At 41.7% G+C, this 15,986-nt stretch overlaps 1 protein-coding gene across 1 annotated transcript; it reads right to left on the reverse strand.

Annotated features, from left to right (window-relative positions):
- Positions 1 to 3,855: 3,855 nt before the first annotated feature.
- LOC146651595 (lactase/phlorizin hydrolase-like) lies at positions 3,856 to 15,733 on the reverse strand. Its single transcript, XM_085384527.1, has 17 exons — positions 15,208 to 15,733; positions 14,456 to 14,526; positions 12,282 to 12,359; positions 12,097 to 12,190; positions 10,874 to 10,958; positions 10,105 to 10,783; positions 9,361 to 10,009; positions 7,709 to 9,259; positions 7,345 to 7,613; positions 6,964 to 7,254; positions 6,683 to 6,881; positions 6,248 to 6,450; positions 6,061 to 6,167; positions 5,781 to 5,912; positions 5,381 to 5,604; positions 4,982 to 5,212; positions 3,856 to 4,052 (listed from the first exon to the last, which is right to left on the reverse strand). The coding sequence occupies exons 1-17, from the start codon at positions 15,731 to 15,733 to the stop codon at positions 3,856 to 3,858; spliced, it is 5,586 nt and encodes a 1,861-aa protein (XP_085240653.1).
- Positions 15,734 to 15,986: the final 253 nt, after the last annotated feature.

Raw genomic sequence — 15,986 nt, forward strand, 5'->3', positions numbered from 1 at the left:
AAATGGAAGACATACAAGACCACTGATAATCTCCCTCGATCTGGGGCTCCACGCAAGATCTCATCCCGTGGGGTCAAAATGATCATGAGAACGGTGAGCAAAGATCCCAGAACCACACGGGGGGACCTGGTGAATGACCTGCAGAGAGCTGGGACCAAAGTAACAAAGGTCACCATCAGTAACACACTACAACGGCAGGGAATCAAATCCCGCAGTGCCAGACGTGTTCCGCTGCTGAAGCCAGTGCATGTCCAGGCCCGTCTGAAGTTTGCCAGAGAGCACATGGATGATACAGCAGAGGATTGGGAGAATGTCATGTGGTCAGATGAAACCAAAGTAGAACTTTTTGGTATAAACTCAACTCGTGTTTGGAGGAAGAAGAATACTGAGTTGCATCCCAAGAACACCATACCTACTGTGAAGCATGGGGGTGGAAACATCATGCTATGGGGCTGTTTTTCTGCCAAGGGGACAGGACGACTGATCCGTGTTAAGGACAGAATGAATGGGGCCATGTATCGTGAGATTTTGAGCCAAAACCTCCTTCCATCAGTGAGAACTTTGAAGATGAAACGAGGCTGGGTCTTCCAACATGACAATGATCCAAAACACACCGCCCGGGCAACAAAGGAGTGGCTCCGTAAGAAGCATTTGAAAGTCCTGGAGTGGCCTAGCCAGTCTCCAGACCTCAACCCCATAGAAAATCTGTGGCGGGAGTTGAAAGTCCGTGTTGCTCGGCGACAGCCCCAAAACATCACTGCTCTCGAGAAGATCTGCATGGAGGAATGGGCCAAAATACCAGCTACTGTGTGTGCAAACCTGGTAAAGACCTATAGTAAACGTTTGACCTCTGTTATTGCCAACAAAGGTTATGTTACAAAGTATTGAGTTGTATTTTTGTTATTGACCAAATACTTATTTTCCACCCTGATTTACGAATAAATTCTTTACAAATCCTACCATGTGGATTCATGGATTTTTTTTTCACATTCTGTCTCTCACAGTTGAAGTGTACCTCTGGTGCAAATTACTGACCTCTGTCATCATTTTAAGTGGGGGAACTTGCACAATCGGTGGCTGACTAAATACTTTTTTGCCCCACTGTATGTATATATATATATATATATATATATATATATATATATATATATATATATATATATATATATATATAGCGACCTCCCTGAACAGGGTCCAGTAACCATCACAGTGGCAGATATCCAAGAAAGGGTCTCCAGTATGAAGAGTTGGACAGCACCAGGGCCCGACATGGTTCACGCCTACTGGCTGAAGAAGCTGACTGCACTCCACGAGCGTCTGGCAGCACAAATGAACCAGCTGCTAGTTAACGAGAGACACCCGGAATGGCTAACCGAAGGTCGGACGGTCCTGATCCCCAAGGACCCCAAGAAGGGAGCGGTCCCCTCCAACTACCGACCAATAACCTGCCTCAGTACTACATGGAAGCTCCTGTCAGGCATCATATCGGCTAAGATGAACAGGCACATGGGTCAATACATGAGCGGGACACAGAAAGGAATTGGCAAGAATACCAGAGGTGCAAAACACCAGCTACTGGTAGACAGAACAATCAGCCGAGACTGCAAGACCAGACTGACCAACCTGTGCACTGCCTGGATTGATTACAAGAAGGCCTATGACTCAATGCCCCACAGCTGGATACTGGAATGCCTAGAATTGTACAAGATCAATGGGACCCTAAGAGCCTTCATCAGGAACTCAATGGGGATGTGGCGTACAACACTAGAGGCCAACTCCAAGCCCATAGCACAAGTCACCATCAAGTGCGGGATCTACCAAGGAGATGCTCTGTCCCCACTGCTGTTCTGCATAGGCCTGAACCCCCTCAGTGAGATCATTAACAAGACTGGCTACGGATACCGACTACGGAACGGAGCAGTTGTCAGCCACCTCCTGTACATGGATGACATCAAGCTGTATGCCAAGAGTGAACGAGACATCGATTCACTGATCCACACTACCAGGCTATACAGCAATGACATTGGAATGTCGTTCGGACTGGAGAAGTGTAGTCGGATGGTAACAAAGAGAGGGAAGGTAGTCAGAACTGAGGGGATTGAACTACCAGAAGGCAACATTGCAGACATAGAGGACAGTTACAAGTACCTGGGGATCCCGCAGGCAAATGGGAACCATGAAAAGGCTGCTAGAAAGGCTGCAACCACCAAGTACCTGCAGAGGGTCAGGCAAGTCCTGAGGAGTCAGCTGAATGGTAAGAACAAGATCCGGGCCATCAACACATACGCCCTGCCCGTGATCAGGTACCCTGCTGGGGTAATAGGCTGGCCAAAGGAGACTGCTCAGTGAATACCTCAGGCAGCAGAAACCCAAGAAAGAGGAGGGAGACGAGGAACCATCATGGAAGGACAGGCCCCTGCACGGTATGTACCACCGGCAGATAGAGGAGGTGGCTGATATCCAGAAATCCTACCAGTGGCTGGACAAAGCTGGACTGAAAGACAGCACAGAGGCACTAATCATGGCAGCACAAGAACAAGCTCTGAGTACAAGATCCATAGAGGCTGGGGTCTATCACACCAGGCAAGACCCCAGGTGCAGGCTGTGTAAAGATGCCCCAGAGACAATCCAGCACATAACAGCAGGGTGCAAGATGCTAGCAGGCAAGGCATACATGGAACGCCATAACCAAGTGGCCGGCATAGTGTACAGGAACATCTGTGCCGAGTATAACCTAGAAGTCCCGAGGTCAAAATGGGAGATGCCCCCAAGGGTGGTGGAGAATGACCGAGCTAAGATCCTGTGGGACTTCCAGATACAGACGGACAAAATGGTGGTGGCTAACCAACCGGACATAGTGGTGGTAGACAAACAGAAGAAGACGGCCGTAGTGATCGATGTAGCGGTTCCGAATGACAGCAATATCAGGAAGAAGGAACACGAGAAGCTGGAGAAATACCAAGGGCTCAGAGAAGAGCTCGAGAGGATGTGGAGGGTGAAGGTAACGGTGGTCCCCGTGGTAATCGGAGCACTAGGTGCGGTGACTCCCAAGCTAGGCGAGTGGCTCCAGCAGATCCCGGGAATAACATCGGAGATCTCTGTCCAGAAGAGCGCAGTCCTGGGAACAGCTAAGATACTGCGCAGGACCCTCAAGCTCCCAGGCCTCTGGTAGAGGACCCGAGCTTGAAGGATAAACCGCCCGCAGGGGCGTGCTGGGTGTTTTTTTTTATATATATATTATTCTGTAACTCTGAAACTTCTGTCGGTGCTGTGCTTTTTGGAAATCGAATTTCCCAGAGGAACCCACCTGAGGGATTAATAAAGTTCTATCTAATCTAATCTAGACAGCCAGTGACCTCTAGAGGAATTAGGTGATACCTACACTCCATTTTTAAAAAGCTTTCTGAGAACAGAAAGTTGAAGAAACAACATAATATTCTAAATAGCACTTTTTAAACCCATTTTACAGCCATATAGACAAACTAATCCACCCTGGCTGACAAACTGATGATTTTTAACAGAAAATACTTGGCTTTGTTGACTAATACAGCAGGTAATAAGCTTTTGCAGGTCAGTCCTATATGTAGAAGTCTGAAAGTCTGATACTAAACAGCAAATGAAGAAATATTTTACTCAATTAGTCCCAAAACACACAAACATATTTTTACATGTACGCTTACGTGGTATCTCAAACTAAACGGACCACAGATCATTTTTAAAAATGATTTAAAATTGTAGTTTAACCTTGACAGTGACAGCAACATTATAGAAGAGGAAAAGAAATAATTTATATACCTGCAATTAAAATGCATCTGTCAATATGAGGGCTTTAATAATATGTCAAGTTATCTGCAATTAGAATGTTTTTCCACTTTTACAAATCTGATTTTTTGACTTAAAGAAGCAAAATGATGCACAAACAGCTCCAAACATTGCAACAATCAGAAGAGCAAATGTGACATTAAGTCCGGTCTCAGCATTGCGGACAGAGAGCTCCATACCAAGGAACCTCACAGTGGCATTGTTGTCAGTGATTGGTGGTGCAGCTGTTTCTGCAGAAAAGACACAGAAACCAAAGTTTTCGTATTATTTTTTAACATTTGCAGGCAGTAACTGTAAATCAAAGCCCTATTTTACCTGTTGTTAGAATTCCTCCACAGAAATTGCATTAAGGTTTAAATTTATTTGGTGTGGTGTAGCAGGTTTGACTACAACTACAGTTGCTAGCACTCTGCTAGCAACTGAACTGGACCTCTGAATTTTGTTCTCAGTATTCTGAGCACTTTTAATGCTATTATTTACAACAAGGTTTCTTGCATGTCTATACACCTCTAAGTAGCAGGTGTCTGTGAGCTGGTAAGAAAGACACTAACAAAATGAAAACATTAGCTTTCACTATGTCAGAGCATTATTTTTGCACCGTGTCTAATTATCATGCTAATTTTAGCTATTTGTTAGTAAGCTAGTGCTGTAAACTAACACACTTGCAAACATCTTACATCTGTCTAAATGATCTGCATTCATACAATACACAAGCTCAACTCTGCTATAATGCTTAAGCTCAACTTACAAAATGCTTGTATGCAGGAATAGATATTTAGGACCCCCTCAGTATCCCTGTTCCTTCTGATCATGGAACTGCATATCGTATTGCAGCTGTCCAGTTTAGGTGTCCTAAAAGGCTTGCTTTTGCACTGTGGAAGCACCTTGTTAGGTGGGAATTCCACTTCTCTTAACTTTAATGCATTTTGCAGTTTTTAGCAATGTAACTGTGTCAATGGAGAGCCAGCCTGGCTGGTTAGCATTAGCTGAAAACTTCCCACACAAATATATTGTGTTCTGACTTTAAAGTACCAAGTTGGTAATAGCCATAATGCTGAACTGATACAACTAAACATAGACTTTAAATATTTATGTTTACAGTAGGGTGGCCACGTACTTATCTTTTACGTACTATTTACAATCCATGGTGTCAATTTACCTTCCACAGGATTCAAGCACTCATGTCCTGACGCAGGGTGAGGGAATCCATTGCAGGTTATGATTTTAGAGTAGTCGGAAACAGATTTCTTAGCTACTCGAGAAATATTAGGGTCTGAATGATTCACGTAAAAAAACCCAAATCTCTCTGAAAAGCCTTTAGCCCACTCAAAGTTGTCCATCAGTGACCAAGCTGTGTAGCCACGGATGTCTACACCATCTAGTAAGTAAGCTGGGAAGAGAAAAGAGATAAGTTAACTTTTTTGCACTTAAAATCTAGTTTCTTAATGTTTCCACAAAAGAAAAAAAAAAAACAGCCACATTTTATCTGAGACATATTTATAGCCTTCTTCTCTAACTGTGCTGGTCCTAAATAGATTTAAAGATAAATTTTTCATACCTTTTAACGCCTGGTTGATGTATTTTTCGTAGTAGTGGCTCCTGTGAGTATCATTTAGATCAACAGTGCCCCGCTCTGAGATGCCATTCTCAGTGATAATAATTGGTGGATTTCCATATTCCTCCTTGATAAAATTAAGTATTCTGCGGAATCCAAATGGTGTGACTTTCAGCCAGCCTGAACCTGAATCCAGCCAGGTGAGATCAACAGTTGACCCTGCACCCCTGTGAAGATCAAAAAGGTTAGATTTTTGAGTTTGAGTAAAACAATGAAATAAGTTTCACATTTCAGTAAACGGCCACAGCAGAGAACAAAGTCAGCTGTGCTAAATCTGTTGGTTTCTTTTATTAGAAGAAAAATGAAAGATTACTCTATTAATATTTATCTAACGTTTGCTTACTTGTCTCCATCATAGTGCTGAAGGTTCTTATAGTCCACAGGGAATGTTAGGACAGTGGTGTAATAGTTGAACCCAAAATAATCATAAGTGCCTTTAATTCTTTTAACCTCCTCCGGAGTGAACTCAGGCAGCCTGGAAAATGGAAGTGAAACCAACAGGTTATGTGGTTGTTGAAAAAAGGACCAAACAACAAAAAAAGTGAAAATGTCCTGCTGCTTTTAAAGGTAACTTTATAGCAATTTTTTTTTCCTTTTGGGGCCTAAATGTACTTTTTGAATACCTAGATTCTGACAGACCAGCAGCAAGGCTTCGCTCACGAATGACTGTCTTCATTATGTCATTGTAGTCGCCATTATATACAGGATGGGCAAACCAGCCAATGTAGAACTGCACAAAAAGACACACAAAAGACACTTGAAATAACCACTATGACATATTGCTTTAAAATATAAGAAGAACTGGTGTACCTGAATGGCGCGTATTGCAGCATCATAGTCCTCCTGCTTATAAGGATTTCTGGGTTCAGACCAGTCAGAGTTAATTGTGATGGAGATAATTCCATTCTGTTTGGCCCTGTACTTGTCATTGTAAATATGCCAGGCCTCAGCATGAGCTTTAAGCAGGTTGTGACCAACAACGTAGGGCAGAGTACCTGGTCGGAAACTGATCCCTGGAGACAAACAGACACATTTGCAGCCTCTTTATATTTTTTGTTGTTGAGGGTTTGGTCAAGGATTGCTTTATTGTTTTTACAGAAGACATATTGTTTGATGTTTGAAACAGTACATTTTGTTTTGAACACTTTTGGTGTCCTTATATACAGTTTTGCATGTTCAGTAACAGTACTATTCCTATTTGTTAAATAAAGCAGACAACCAGGAATACTAAAGCATAAAGCTCACCTGGGGCACCTACTCCATAACCATGTCCTATCATGGCTACATTGTAGGGTTCGTTAATAGTTATCCAAAATTTCACTTTGTGGCCAAGTCTGTCAAAGATGAAGTCAGCATAATCTCTGAATTTGGTAACAATAGTGTCATTTTCCCATCCCCCAATATCCTGCAGGGCTTGTGGAAGGTCCCAGTGGTACAGAGTGACCTGAAAGCAAAGGGAAAGGGTTTACTGACGTTATTGAATTTACCAATTCTAGTACAGTTCTTTTAGCTGTAATTATACATACATGAGGCTGAATGTTTGCAGCAATCAGTGCATCCACCAGTCTGTGGTAGTAATTGAGTCCAGCCTCATTAATGTAGTTGGTGGTACCATCAGGAAGGACCCTTGACCATGATATGGAGAATCGATAATGGGTCACCTTGAGTTGCTTTAATATGGCAACATCCTCTTCTACTTTATTGTAACTGTCACAAGCTATGTCCCCATTGTCATCATTGGAGATTCGGAGATGAGTGTGAGCAAACTTGTCCCAAATACTGAGACCTTTTCCATCAGCTCTCCACCCTCCTTCAATCTGAAAGGAATAAGTATAAAACAGTAATTTGAAACGAATGAAAATAGAGTAAGCATTGCAATATATGTGCAGTGGCCTTATCTAGGGTACCTGGTATGATGCTGTGGCAGTACTCCAAATGAAATCATCTTGAAAATGTCCATAAAGTACCTTCTCATCATCTGGCAATGGGAAACCATTATCCTTTATGATGTTATAATAGAAATGAGCTGAGTACTTGGGTGTTCTTGACCGATTTGGGTTACTGAAGTCCACGTGGTGCAGGCCAAATCCAACGTTGTACCCATTAAGCCACTCAAAAGAATCCATTAGAGAGGTTGCAGTGTATCCTTTCACAGTCACACCATCAACTTTATAGGCTGTAATGTAAACAAGCGCACAAAAAAATTAGGTACATTAAAAATACTTATAATGATCGTGCAATGTAGCTAATAAAATCACTTTGACAGTATACCTTTCAGAGCCTCATCAATATAGGCCTTGTAAAAAAACACTCTGGCAGAATCATCCCAAGTTGTCTGTGCTTCTGTAGCAACTCCGTTCTCAGTAATATAAATCTCTGGATCACCATACTCCTCCTTTATCCAGTTGAGGAGTCGCCTCAAGCCCCAGGCCACAACTTTTTGGTTAGGAATGGCTGTAGTTGGTGAATCATTTTCCTCTTCTTCCTTGAAGTCCCAGTCATATTCATAAGACGCAGGGCTAAGCCGAGCTGTAACATGGCTTACAATCTTTGTAGTGTAATGATTTACACAGAATACGTCAGCAGTTCCCTTGATGAAGTTCTTTTCTTCTTCAGTAAAGGAAGGAAGTCTTGACTGTGGAAGACCTTGGATTTCACTTTTGTTCCCAACTTGCCACTTCAGTGCATCAGGATAGTCACCATTCTTAAAAATAGGATGTGCAAACCATCCCAGTTGGAACTGCATCGCCCGGTCAGCAGCCACCACTTCACGGCGAACGCTGACATCTTTAGGTTCAGCCCAATCAGCATTGAGGGCTATGGAGATTAGACCACCCTGAGACTGGCGATACTTGTCATCATATGTATGGTAGGCCTTGGCATGGGCTTTAATGAGGTTGTGTGCAACTATGTATGGTCCATACCCTGGGTCCTTAACATTTGGTGGCATATTTCCAAGTCCATATCCAGACCATGCAATTGTCTGAGGCTGGTTAATGGTTATCCAGAATTTCACTCTGTCACCAAATGTAGCAAAGCAGAAGTCGCAATAGTCATTAAAAATGTCTATCATCTCTGCACTTTCCCAGCCATTGACCTTTTGCAAAGCTTCAGGAAGGTCCCAGTGGTACAGTGTTACCATGGGTTCGATATTGTATGCTATAAGACCATCAATGAGTCTGTTGTAGTAGTCAACACCTTTCTGGTTGAGGGACTTACGTGTGCCATCAGGAAAGATCCTGGACCAGGACAAAGAGAATCTGTATGACTTCACCCTCAGAGCCCGCAGCATGTAGAGATCTTCATTAAGTCTGTTGTAACTGTCACAGGCTACATTGCCGTTTGCATTATCAGGAATAGTGTTAGTTGTCTGAGTGAATGTATCCCATATACTAGGACCTTTGCCATCAGCATTCCAGCCACCTTCAATTTGGTAGGCCGACGAAGAAATTCCCCAACTGAAGCCCTCAGGAAAAGTGCCATAATGGTACATTTTTCTATCAAAGTTTGACTGTGAAGAGAATTTCTCCCAAACTACCTTTGCCTGAGATGGAACTTCTGAGGGTGGTAAAGCAGCTAAACGTCGAGTTAATGGCCTTTCTGCAGCTTTAAACTTCTTACTTTTTTGTGAACTGAAACCGTTTTGCTCGATAATCTCAGCGTACAAATATGCAGATTGCTTTGGGGTCCTTGGTCTGGATCCCACTTCAAAGTTGACATAGTGAAGACCAAATCTTTGGCTGTAGCCTTGGTTTGCCTCAAATCCATCCATGAGTGACTGCACTGTGAATCGCTGCACATCCACTCCATCTGTGAGTGTTGCTACAAAATGAACACACAAAAACAAAATTAATATTTGAATTATTTTAACTCTCTCTCTAAAAAAAATGTGCCTTCAAATTGGGGAAATCTCCAACACTAACCTTTCAGGGCCTCATTGATGTAACTTTTCATATAGTCCATTCTGCTGGTGTCAGTGAGACTGTCTACACTGTAATCTGTTGGCATCCCATTTCCTGTTATGTATACAGGTAATTTGTTAGCACTCAGGTATTCTGTTGAAATGTAGTTCAGGAGCCTTCTAAGTCCCCAAGGAACAGGATAGATCCAGTCAGAAGCTGTGGAACTCCATGTGGGGTCCACAGTTGCATGGAAGTCACCCACACCGTCAGGACCAGGGGTGCACCCACCATCACTGTTGCTGACCAGCCGAGAAGTATAGTGATTTAAACCAAAAAAGTCAGCAGTACCAAGTATCCTCTTGCTCTCTGTTGGAGTGAAAACTGGGAGCTTTGCTGGTACAGAGTCAGGGCATGCTGTTTTCTTCTGTTCCACCTGATCTTTGAGTATTGCAGGATAATCTCCGTCTACAAATATGGGATATGCAAACCAGCCCAGCATAAACTGCAGGTAACGGTCTGCAGCTGCTACGTCTTCAGGTTTGGCAGGGTCACTGGGCTCAGCCCAGTCAGAGTTCAAGGCAATGCCCACTTTTCCTCCTTGTGTTTTCCTGTAATTGTCATTATAGACATGCCAGGCCTCGGCATGGGACTTGAGAATATTGTGAGTGACCTGATAATGCAAAATCAAATGTTAAGTACATTAGTGCAATAATTACACTTGTAATAAAGTGATTAATTACAGTATTCTAATAACATCACTGTCACCTGATAGGAAGATTCCACATAGTCCTTTACTCCTGGGGCATGCACACCAGTACCATACCCGGCATGGCTCACTACCCAGGGACTATTGAATGTGTTCCAGATCTTGACTCTGTCTCCAAACCTGGAGAAGCAGAAATCTGCATAGTCTTTGAAGGCCTCTACAATGGAGGCATTGGTCCATCCACCATAATTCTGGAGTGCTTGAGGCAGATCCCAGTGGTACAGAGTGACAATGGGTTGTATGCCAGATGCAACGAGAGCATTTATCAGCTGGTCATAGTATTGAGCTCCTTTTTCTGATTGGCTCTGTCGGTACCCTGTGGGGAAAATACGGGCCCAAGAGATGGAAAACTGGTAGGTGTCGACCTGAAGACCTCGCAGAAGGTAGACATCATAATCTACCTTACGGTAACTGTCGCAAGCTAGGTCAGCTGTCTGATTTGCAAAGGCCAAGCCCTCATGACCAAACCGGTCCCAAATAGTCTCTCCTTTCCCACCTTCTGACCAGCCACCTTCAGTCTTAAAGGATACGCTGGAGGTGGCCCACTGGAAGCCAGAGGGGAATGATTCCTGAAGGAAAAGATCTCGTTCTGCTGTGGTCTGGGACTTAAATTTATCCCACACAGTCTGATAACTGTTTCTTAACCCTGTCACCCTGGTGTGGTGTGAACCTGCATGACTTTCAGAAAATAAAAAGACATAAATATCACACGTGAACTTAAAAAAAAATAGAATAACAATATATGTGAATCAGAAAATGAACTCTTACTTGACAAGAGCATCTTCCATGTCCAGCTTGCCTAACACGTCCTTCATGTCACACCCCACAATATTCAGGCCATTGTCCATCAGGACTGTGTTGTGGTCAAGAAACAGTTAAGTCTTGTCAGTTATAAAACAGTAAGTATAAAGAAATAAAAAATGCATTCCCTTTGGATGGGTTGCTACAGACGTCTGGTGAGAATGTCATGTTAACAACACCTTTAGAAATATATTTACTTAGAAACACACTTGGTAATGTGTTCAGTACTTATTTTACCCGCCCTATTTGTACATTTGGCAGGACAAAATGAGGACAAAATGCAGAATTTAATAGTATAGAATGTAATGTTATAATACATTATGTAATATCAGATTAGGATGGTGTATCCTAATAAAATGGGTCATAATATTTGCTTATATTTGCTAATACTTGGGTTACCAAAAGAAATTTTAGTCAACTAAAATCTACAGTGCAAACACTTTCTTCATTTAACCCAATATTCTTGGTACAATGCATCTGTCATAACAGTTATGCAGAAAGCATTGACTGTGGTCCAACATTTTCTATTAGCACTTTACTGGCTCATAATATGATGACATGACACTCATCACTTTCACTTGATAACTCTTCCACTTTTATGAGAGCAGTATTGTCAATTTTTACAGTGTTGACTAATGTTATATTAATGTGTTTTTTCTTCAGTAAATACCAGAGGATTTCTTTATTTGACATAATATTTTTTTTATTTTTCCATGATTACCAGTGTGAGCACTGGTTTCAGTGGCGCTGGTCATTGTTTTGGTGTTAATATCTCTTAACAGTTCCACATATTATACGATATTAACTTCATCTTCTGGTTTAAGTGTAATACACTTCATCTACCTCCAGTCAGACGCAAAAGTTTGTATGGCAAATCACTGTCATATTTATGAAAGCTCATGGGGCTAGGAAACCTCACTGTCCACTTTTAGTCACCGGTGCTAGTTTCAGTCAGTATGCAAATGTACTCTTTATAAGGTTGGGGAAACCTGCATGCAGTTAAGACTGAAGAAGTCACTTGGATGAGTGATGAAACGTTACTCCAACTGAAAACTCTACATCCAGATGAACAGAATTAACTTTTTGAGATTATATGCTATATATCTGTAAATACAAATTTAGTTGTATAGCTCTTCATATTCATTGGTAATTTAATGGAAAATAACAGCATAAAATATAATTGTATTTACCATTTAAAAAATTTCCAAGAACCTGATAATTACTCTGGGAACAGTCATGAGCAGTCATCTTGTACAGCAGGATAGGCAAGTTCCCAATGGACATCTACAGTGTTACAGAATATGCAGATGCAGCAGTTTAACAGTAATGCAAAATCTGAAAAGCTAGGAATTTTTTCATCATGTGTTTACTCTACCTGTATCCTCCTTAGCTCGTTTTCAAAATTTGAGGAGATAACACAGTTATATTCAATGTGCACCGACAAGAAATCCATCTATTAAAAATAGAAGATACACAACGGCATACCATTACACTCAAGCCTCTTGATCAAAAAATAAACTGTATGTGATACTCTTTGATGTATATATAACACACTACTATTGTTTCAAAAATATACCATTACATAGTCATGTGAAACACAAAGTGCCAGAACATCATTGTTTAAAAAAAATTTATGGGGCGACCGTGGCTCAGGGGGTTGGGAAGCGCATCTGTAACCGGAAGGTCGCCGGTTCGATCCCCGGGCTCTCTGTCCTGGTAGTTGTGTCCTTGGGCAAGACACTTTACCCTACTGGTGTTGGCCAGAGGGGCCGATGGTGCGATATGGCAGCCTCGCTTCTGTCAGTCTCCCCCAGGGCAGCTGTGGCTACAACCGTAGCTCCCTCCACCAGTGTGTGAATGAACAGTGGCATTGTAAAGTGCTTTGGGTGCCTTGAAAAGTGCTATATAAATCCAATCCATTATTATTATAAAAATGTCTATTAAAAAAATTGTCAATTTGTCATATAAATGAATGTAAAGCTTCTTTTGTGAGTCACCACAATAGACAGTTCAGTATAATTAATTTGGCATGGATCTTTATGTTTTATGAACTGTCACAGAAATTTCTCTCAAACTGTGGACCTTTAACACATTGCTAAAACCGTATCAATTCATTTTCAACCATACCAAATTAGGTTGAAATATAATTTTTTATTTACATAGCATTAAACATGAAAATAGCACATTGCAACCCACAACCACCAAACATGTGGTCCTCTCGTTACATCAAACGGAAAACAGGCAACCATGTTTGAGAAAATATTCAAAGTGCACAAACCAGAGATAGCCATTTCTGAAAGTAGCATTAATACCATGCAGAAATATGAAACAGGAAAACAGGACAGCGCTGTTCACAACCACCAAACACGCAAACCAGGGGAAGTATGCTTCAAACGGTGATACAGCCTACTCTGAGCTGTCGCTTTCTTGTTCAAGTATCTGGCACTGGGTTCAGAGTAAAATCCTATCTGCCTCACATGAGAAGAATAAATGTGATGTTATTTTCCATCTTTTTTCATTGCATTGCAACTACATCTCTTATAAAGAAACCACACAATATCATATCTTAAGCCTTGGATTGTAGCCTCAGAGATGCTAAGCAACATCAACAAGCTTTTGATTTGGTTAAATCACAAGCTTTAACCATTGCCTGGTAGGCAAGACTGGCCTACCAGGCAATAAGAGTTTGGATTTAACAGCATGTCATTTTACCCCAATTCCTTTGGTCCCCCCTGATATATGAGGCATCTAGATCTTGGACAGAGAACTCACTTTGGTAAATGGTAAATGGCCTGCATTTGTATAGCGCTTTTCTAGTCCATAGGACCCCAAAGCGCTTTACACTACATTCAGTCATTCACCCATTCACACACTGGCGATAGCAAGCTACATTGTAGCCACAGCTGCGGGCACACTGACAGAGGCGAGGCTGCCGGACACAGGCGCCACCGGGCCCTCTGACCACCACCAGTAGGCAAACACGGGGTTAGTATCTTGCCCAAGGATATTTGGCATGCAGCCAGGATGCAGCCTGGGGTCGAACCACCGACCTTCTGATTAGTGGCTGACCTGCTCTGCCACCTGAGCTACAGCCACCCCCCACTTTCTTTATGCGCTGTTGCTTGAGTCTTCATGCAGGCTGAGCAGTGTTTCATACAGTGATCGAACAACTGTGATCAGGCTCATGGTTTAGGCTCAAGAAAAATCTGATGAGCAGAATGTGGGCATATGACAACAAGGTGAAAGGGTGTGTGATGGAGAAAGATCACTTGGAATTTAATCGGGCTGTTGGGTTGGGTTGCTGATCCAAGCTGTGTATGATTATCTTATCTAGGCAAGCTAATCTCCAATTCAAGGGTAAAGGTGATTCTCCCTGTACCCTCAAAAAGCTTCGCATATTTCTAATAGCTCTGGGCAAATAAGCATGTCTCATTGTTATTTTCAGATTGATTTTCTTTTCAATTTTAACAATAAAGGGACTTGGTCTTAATTAAAGCTTAAGGTATACATAATGTTTACATACATAATGAAATAGAGTATTTAACTTACTGCTGTTGAATCTTTAATGTGGGAGAGGGAAGTCATATCTGTTGCTCTCAACCCAATTGACAGACGTCTTCCTGTAAATGTAGAAGCATTTAAATCTTTTTTTAATATTTATTTTAATATAAAATGTCTGCTGTAAAAATGGCTTGTTGGGTCAAACTGTACAGTGACATACATACAAGATTATTTTAGTGAATTCAATTGCTGCTGAGATAATCATGACGGTAATATGTCTGATAAATAATGTTTTGAAGGCTTTCAGTATCAGTTGGCCATAAAGTATTTTTAACAGGTGGTATTTTTAACAGTATTTTAACTTCTTAAGACATACAGAAAATCTGATGTGTTGTGTAATATTACAAAAACGCCTAAAATACACATCTATGTGTTTATTTTATGACACCAAAATGTAACTTCTTGACATATATGAGAACTGGAAAACAGCAAATATGACATTTAATGGTCATTTATTTTTGTTTGTTTTATTTACCTTTTGATAGTAGTTTCCAATCAAACTTGATTTTTAAAATGCTTATTTTTTTTAGCAGTTTTCTCAAAATACTGATTTTGTGTTTTTAAAGGTGAAATTAAAAACTCCTTTTGTAAAAGCCTTTGCATCTGATTTCTCAGCAACATTTTTAAAATAGCTTATTTTAAGGAATGTTTTGGAGAAATTTCTCAAGATTTCTTACTTCTGATTTTTACTCTATTTGCTTAGTATCTCATCTTAATTGTCTCTTTTTCTTCTAACGCACCTTTGTCAGGAAAGCGCTGATGGTACATCTGGTAAATGTTCTTGTTTAGTTGAAGGAAGTTCTGCAGAAAACTGGGAGCATGTGCAGGCTGCCCGTCATGCCAAACACCATCCAGTGTCAACCATGAGTGTGCAAGTGGTGCAAACTCTTGGAAGGCAAACTCTGCATACTGCTGAAACATCTGTGCCAGCTCCTGGCTCTCCCAGCCTCCATACCTTGATTGCAGAGACTCTGGAACTGTCCATCCATGAAGGATGACCAGAGGCTGAAGACCTGCTTCCAGCAGCTGTTTCAGCAGGGTCTGGTAACATCTAACCACAGCCTGCTGGGGCTGGCTGGGGTGGCCTGTAGGAAGAAGTTGAGCCCATGACAGCGGTACTTTGAAGTGGGTCACCCCTCTGCTCTGCAGGTACTCAAAGTACTGCTTAGAGCCAGGAGGAACGGGATGACTGCAGTCAAAGGCATCATTTATGTTTCTGTCTGAGCTTCTGACCACCTGCTTTGTCAGAGGCCCTGCAAGAAGCATGAAGTCCACCCTTCCATTCACCTCACTGCTCTGACAACCACGGAGACAAAAAACGTACAGACAAAAGACCCACAACAACTTCTTCATTGTGGCTCAAAAGAAAGGAACGAAGTGAAAATATTCACTGGTTGCAGAGTTCTTTAAGGCAACTTTTGTTCCTTCTTATTGCATAATTACCCAATCAAGATCGGTATCTTGTGTAATTATTACAAGTGAACATGTTTATTGTAGCTGTGAAATATGGTCAGAAAGA

This window comes from Rhamphochromis longiceps, linkage group LG16 (assembly GCF_057381845.1).
Source record: "Rhamphochromis longiceps isolate RC_006_pf linkage group LG16, R_longiceps_female_GT1.1, whole genome shotgun sequence".
NCBI lineage: Eukaryota > Metazoa > Chordata > Actinopteri > Cichliformes > Cichlidae > Rhamphochromis > Rhamphochromis longiceps.

What these genes read in the sequence shown, in the direction of transcription:
- LOC146651595 (XM_085384527.1), bottom strand. Translation starts at nt 15,733, where the DNA reads ATGCTTCTTGCAGGGCCTCTGACAAAGCAGGTGGTCAGAAGCTCAGAC. An exon ending in TCTTGGAAATTTTTTAAATG is followed by an intron (nt 10,959 to 12,096) that starts GTAAATACAATT and finishes ACCACAACACAG; the next exon opens with TCCTGATGGACAATGGCCTG. An exon ending in CTGCAAACATTCAGCCTCAT is followed by an intron (nt 6,882 to 6,963) that starts GTATGTATAATT and finishes CTTTGCTTTCAG; the next exon opens with GTCACTCTGTACCACTGGGA.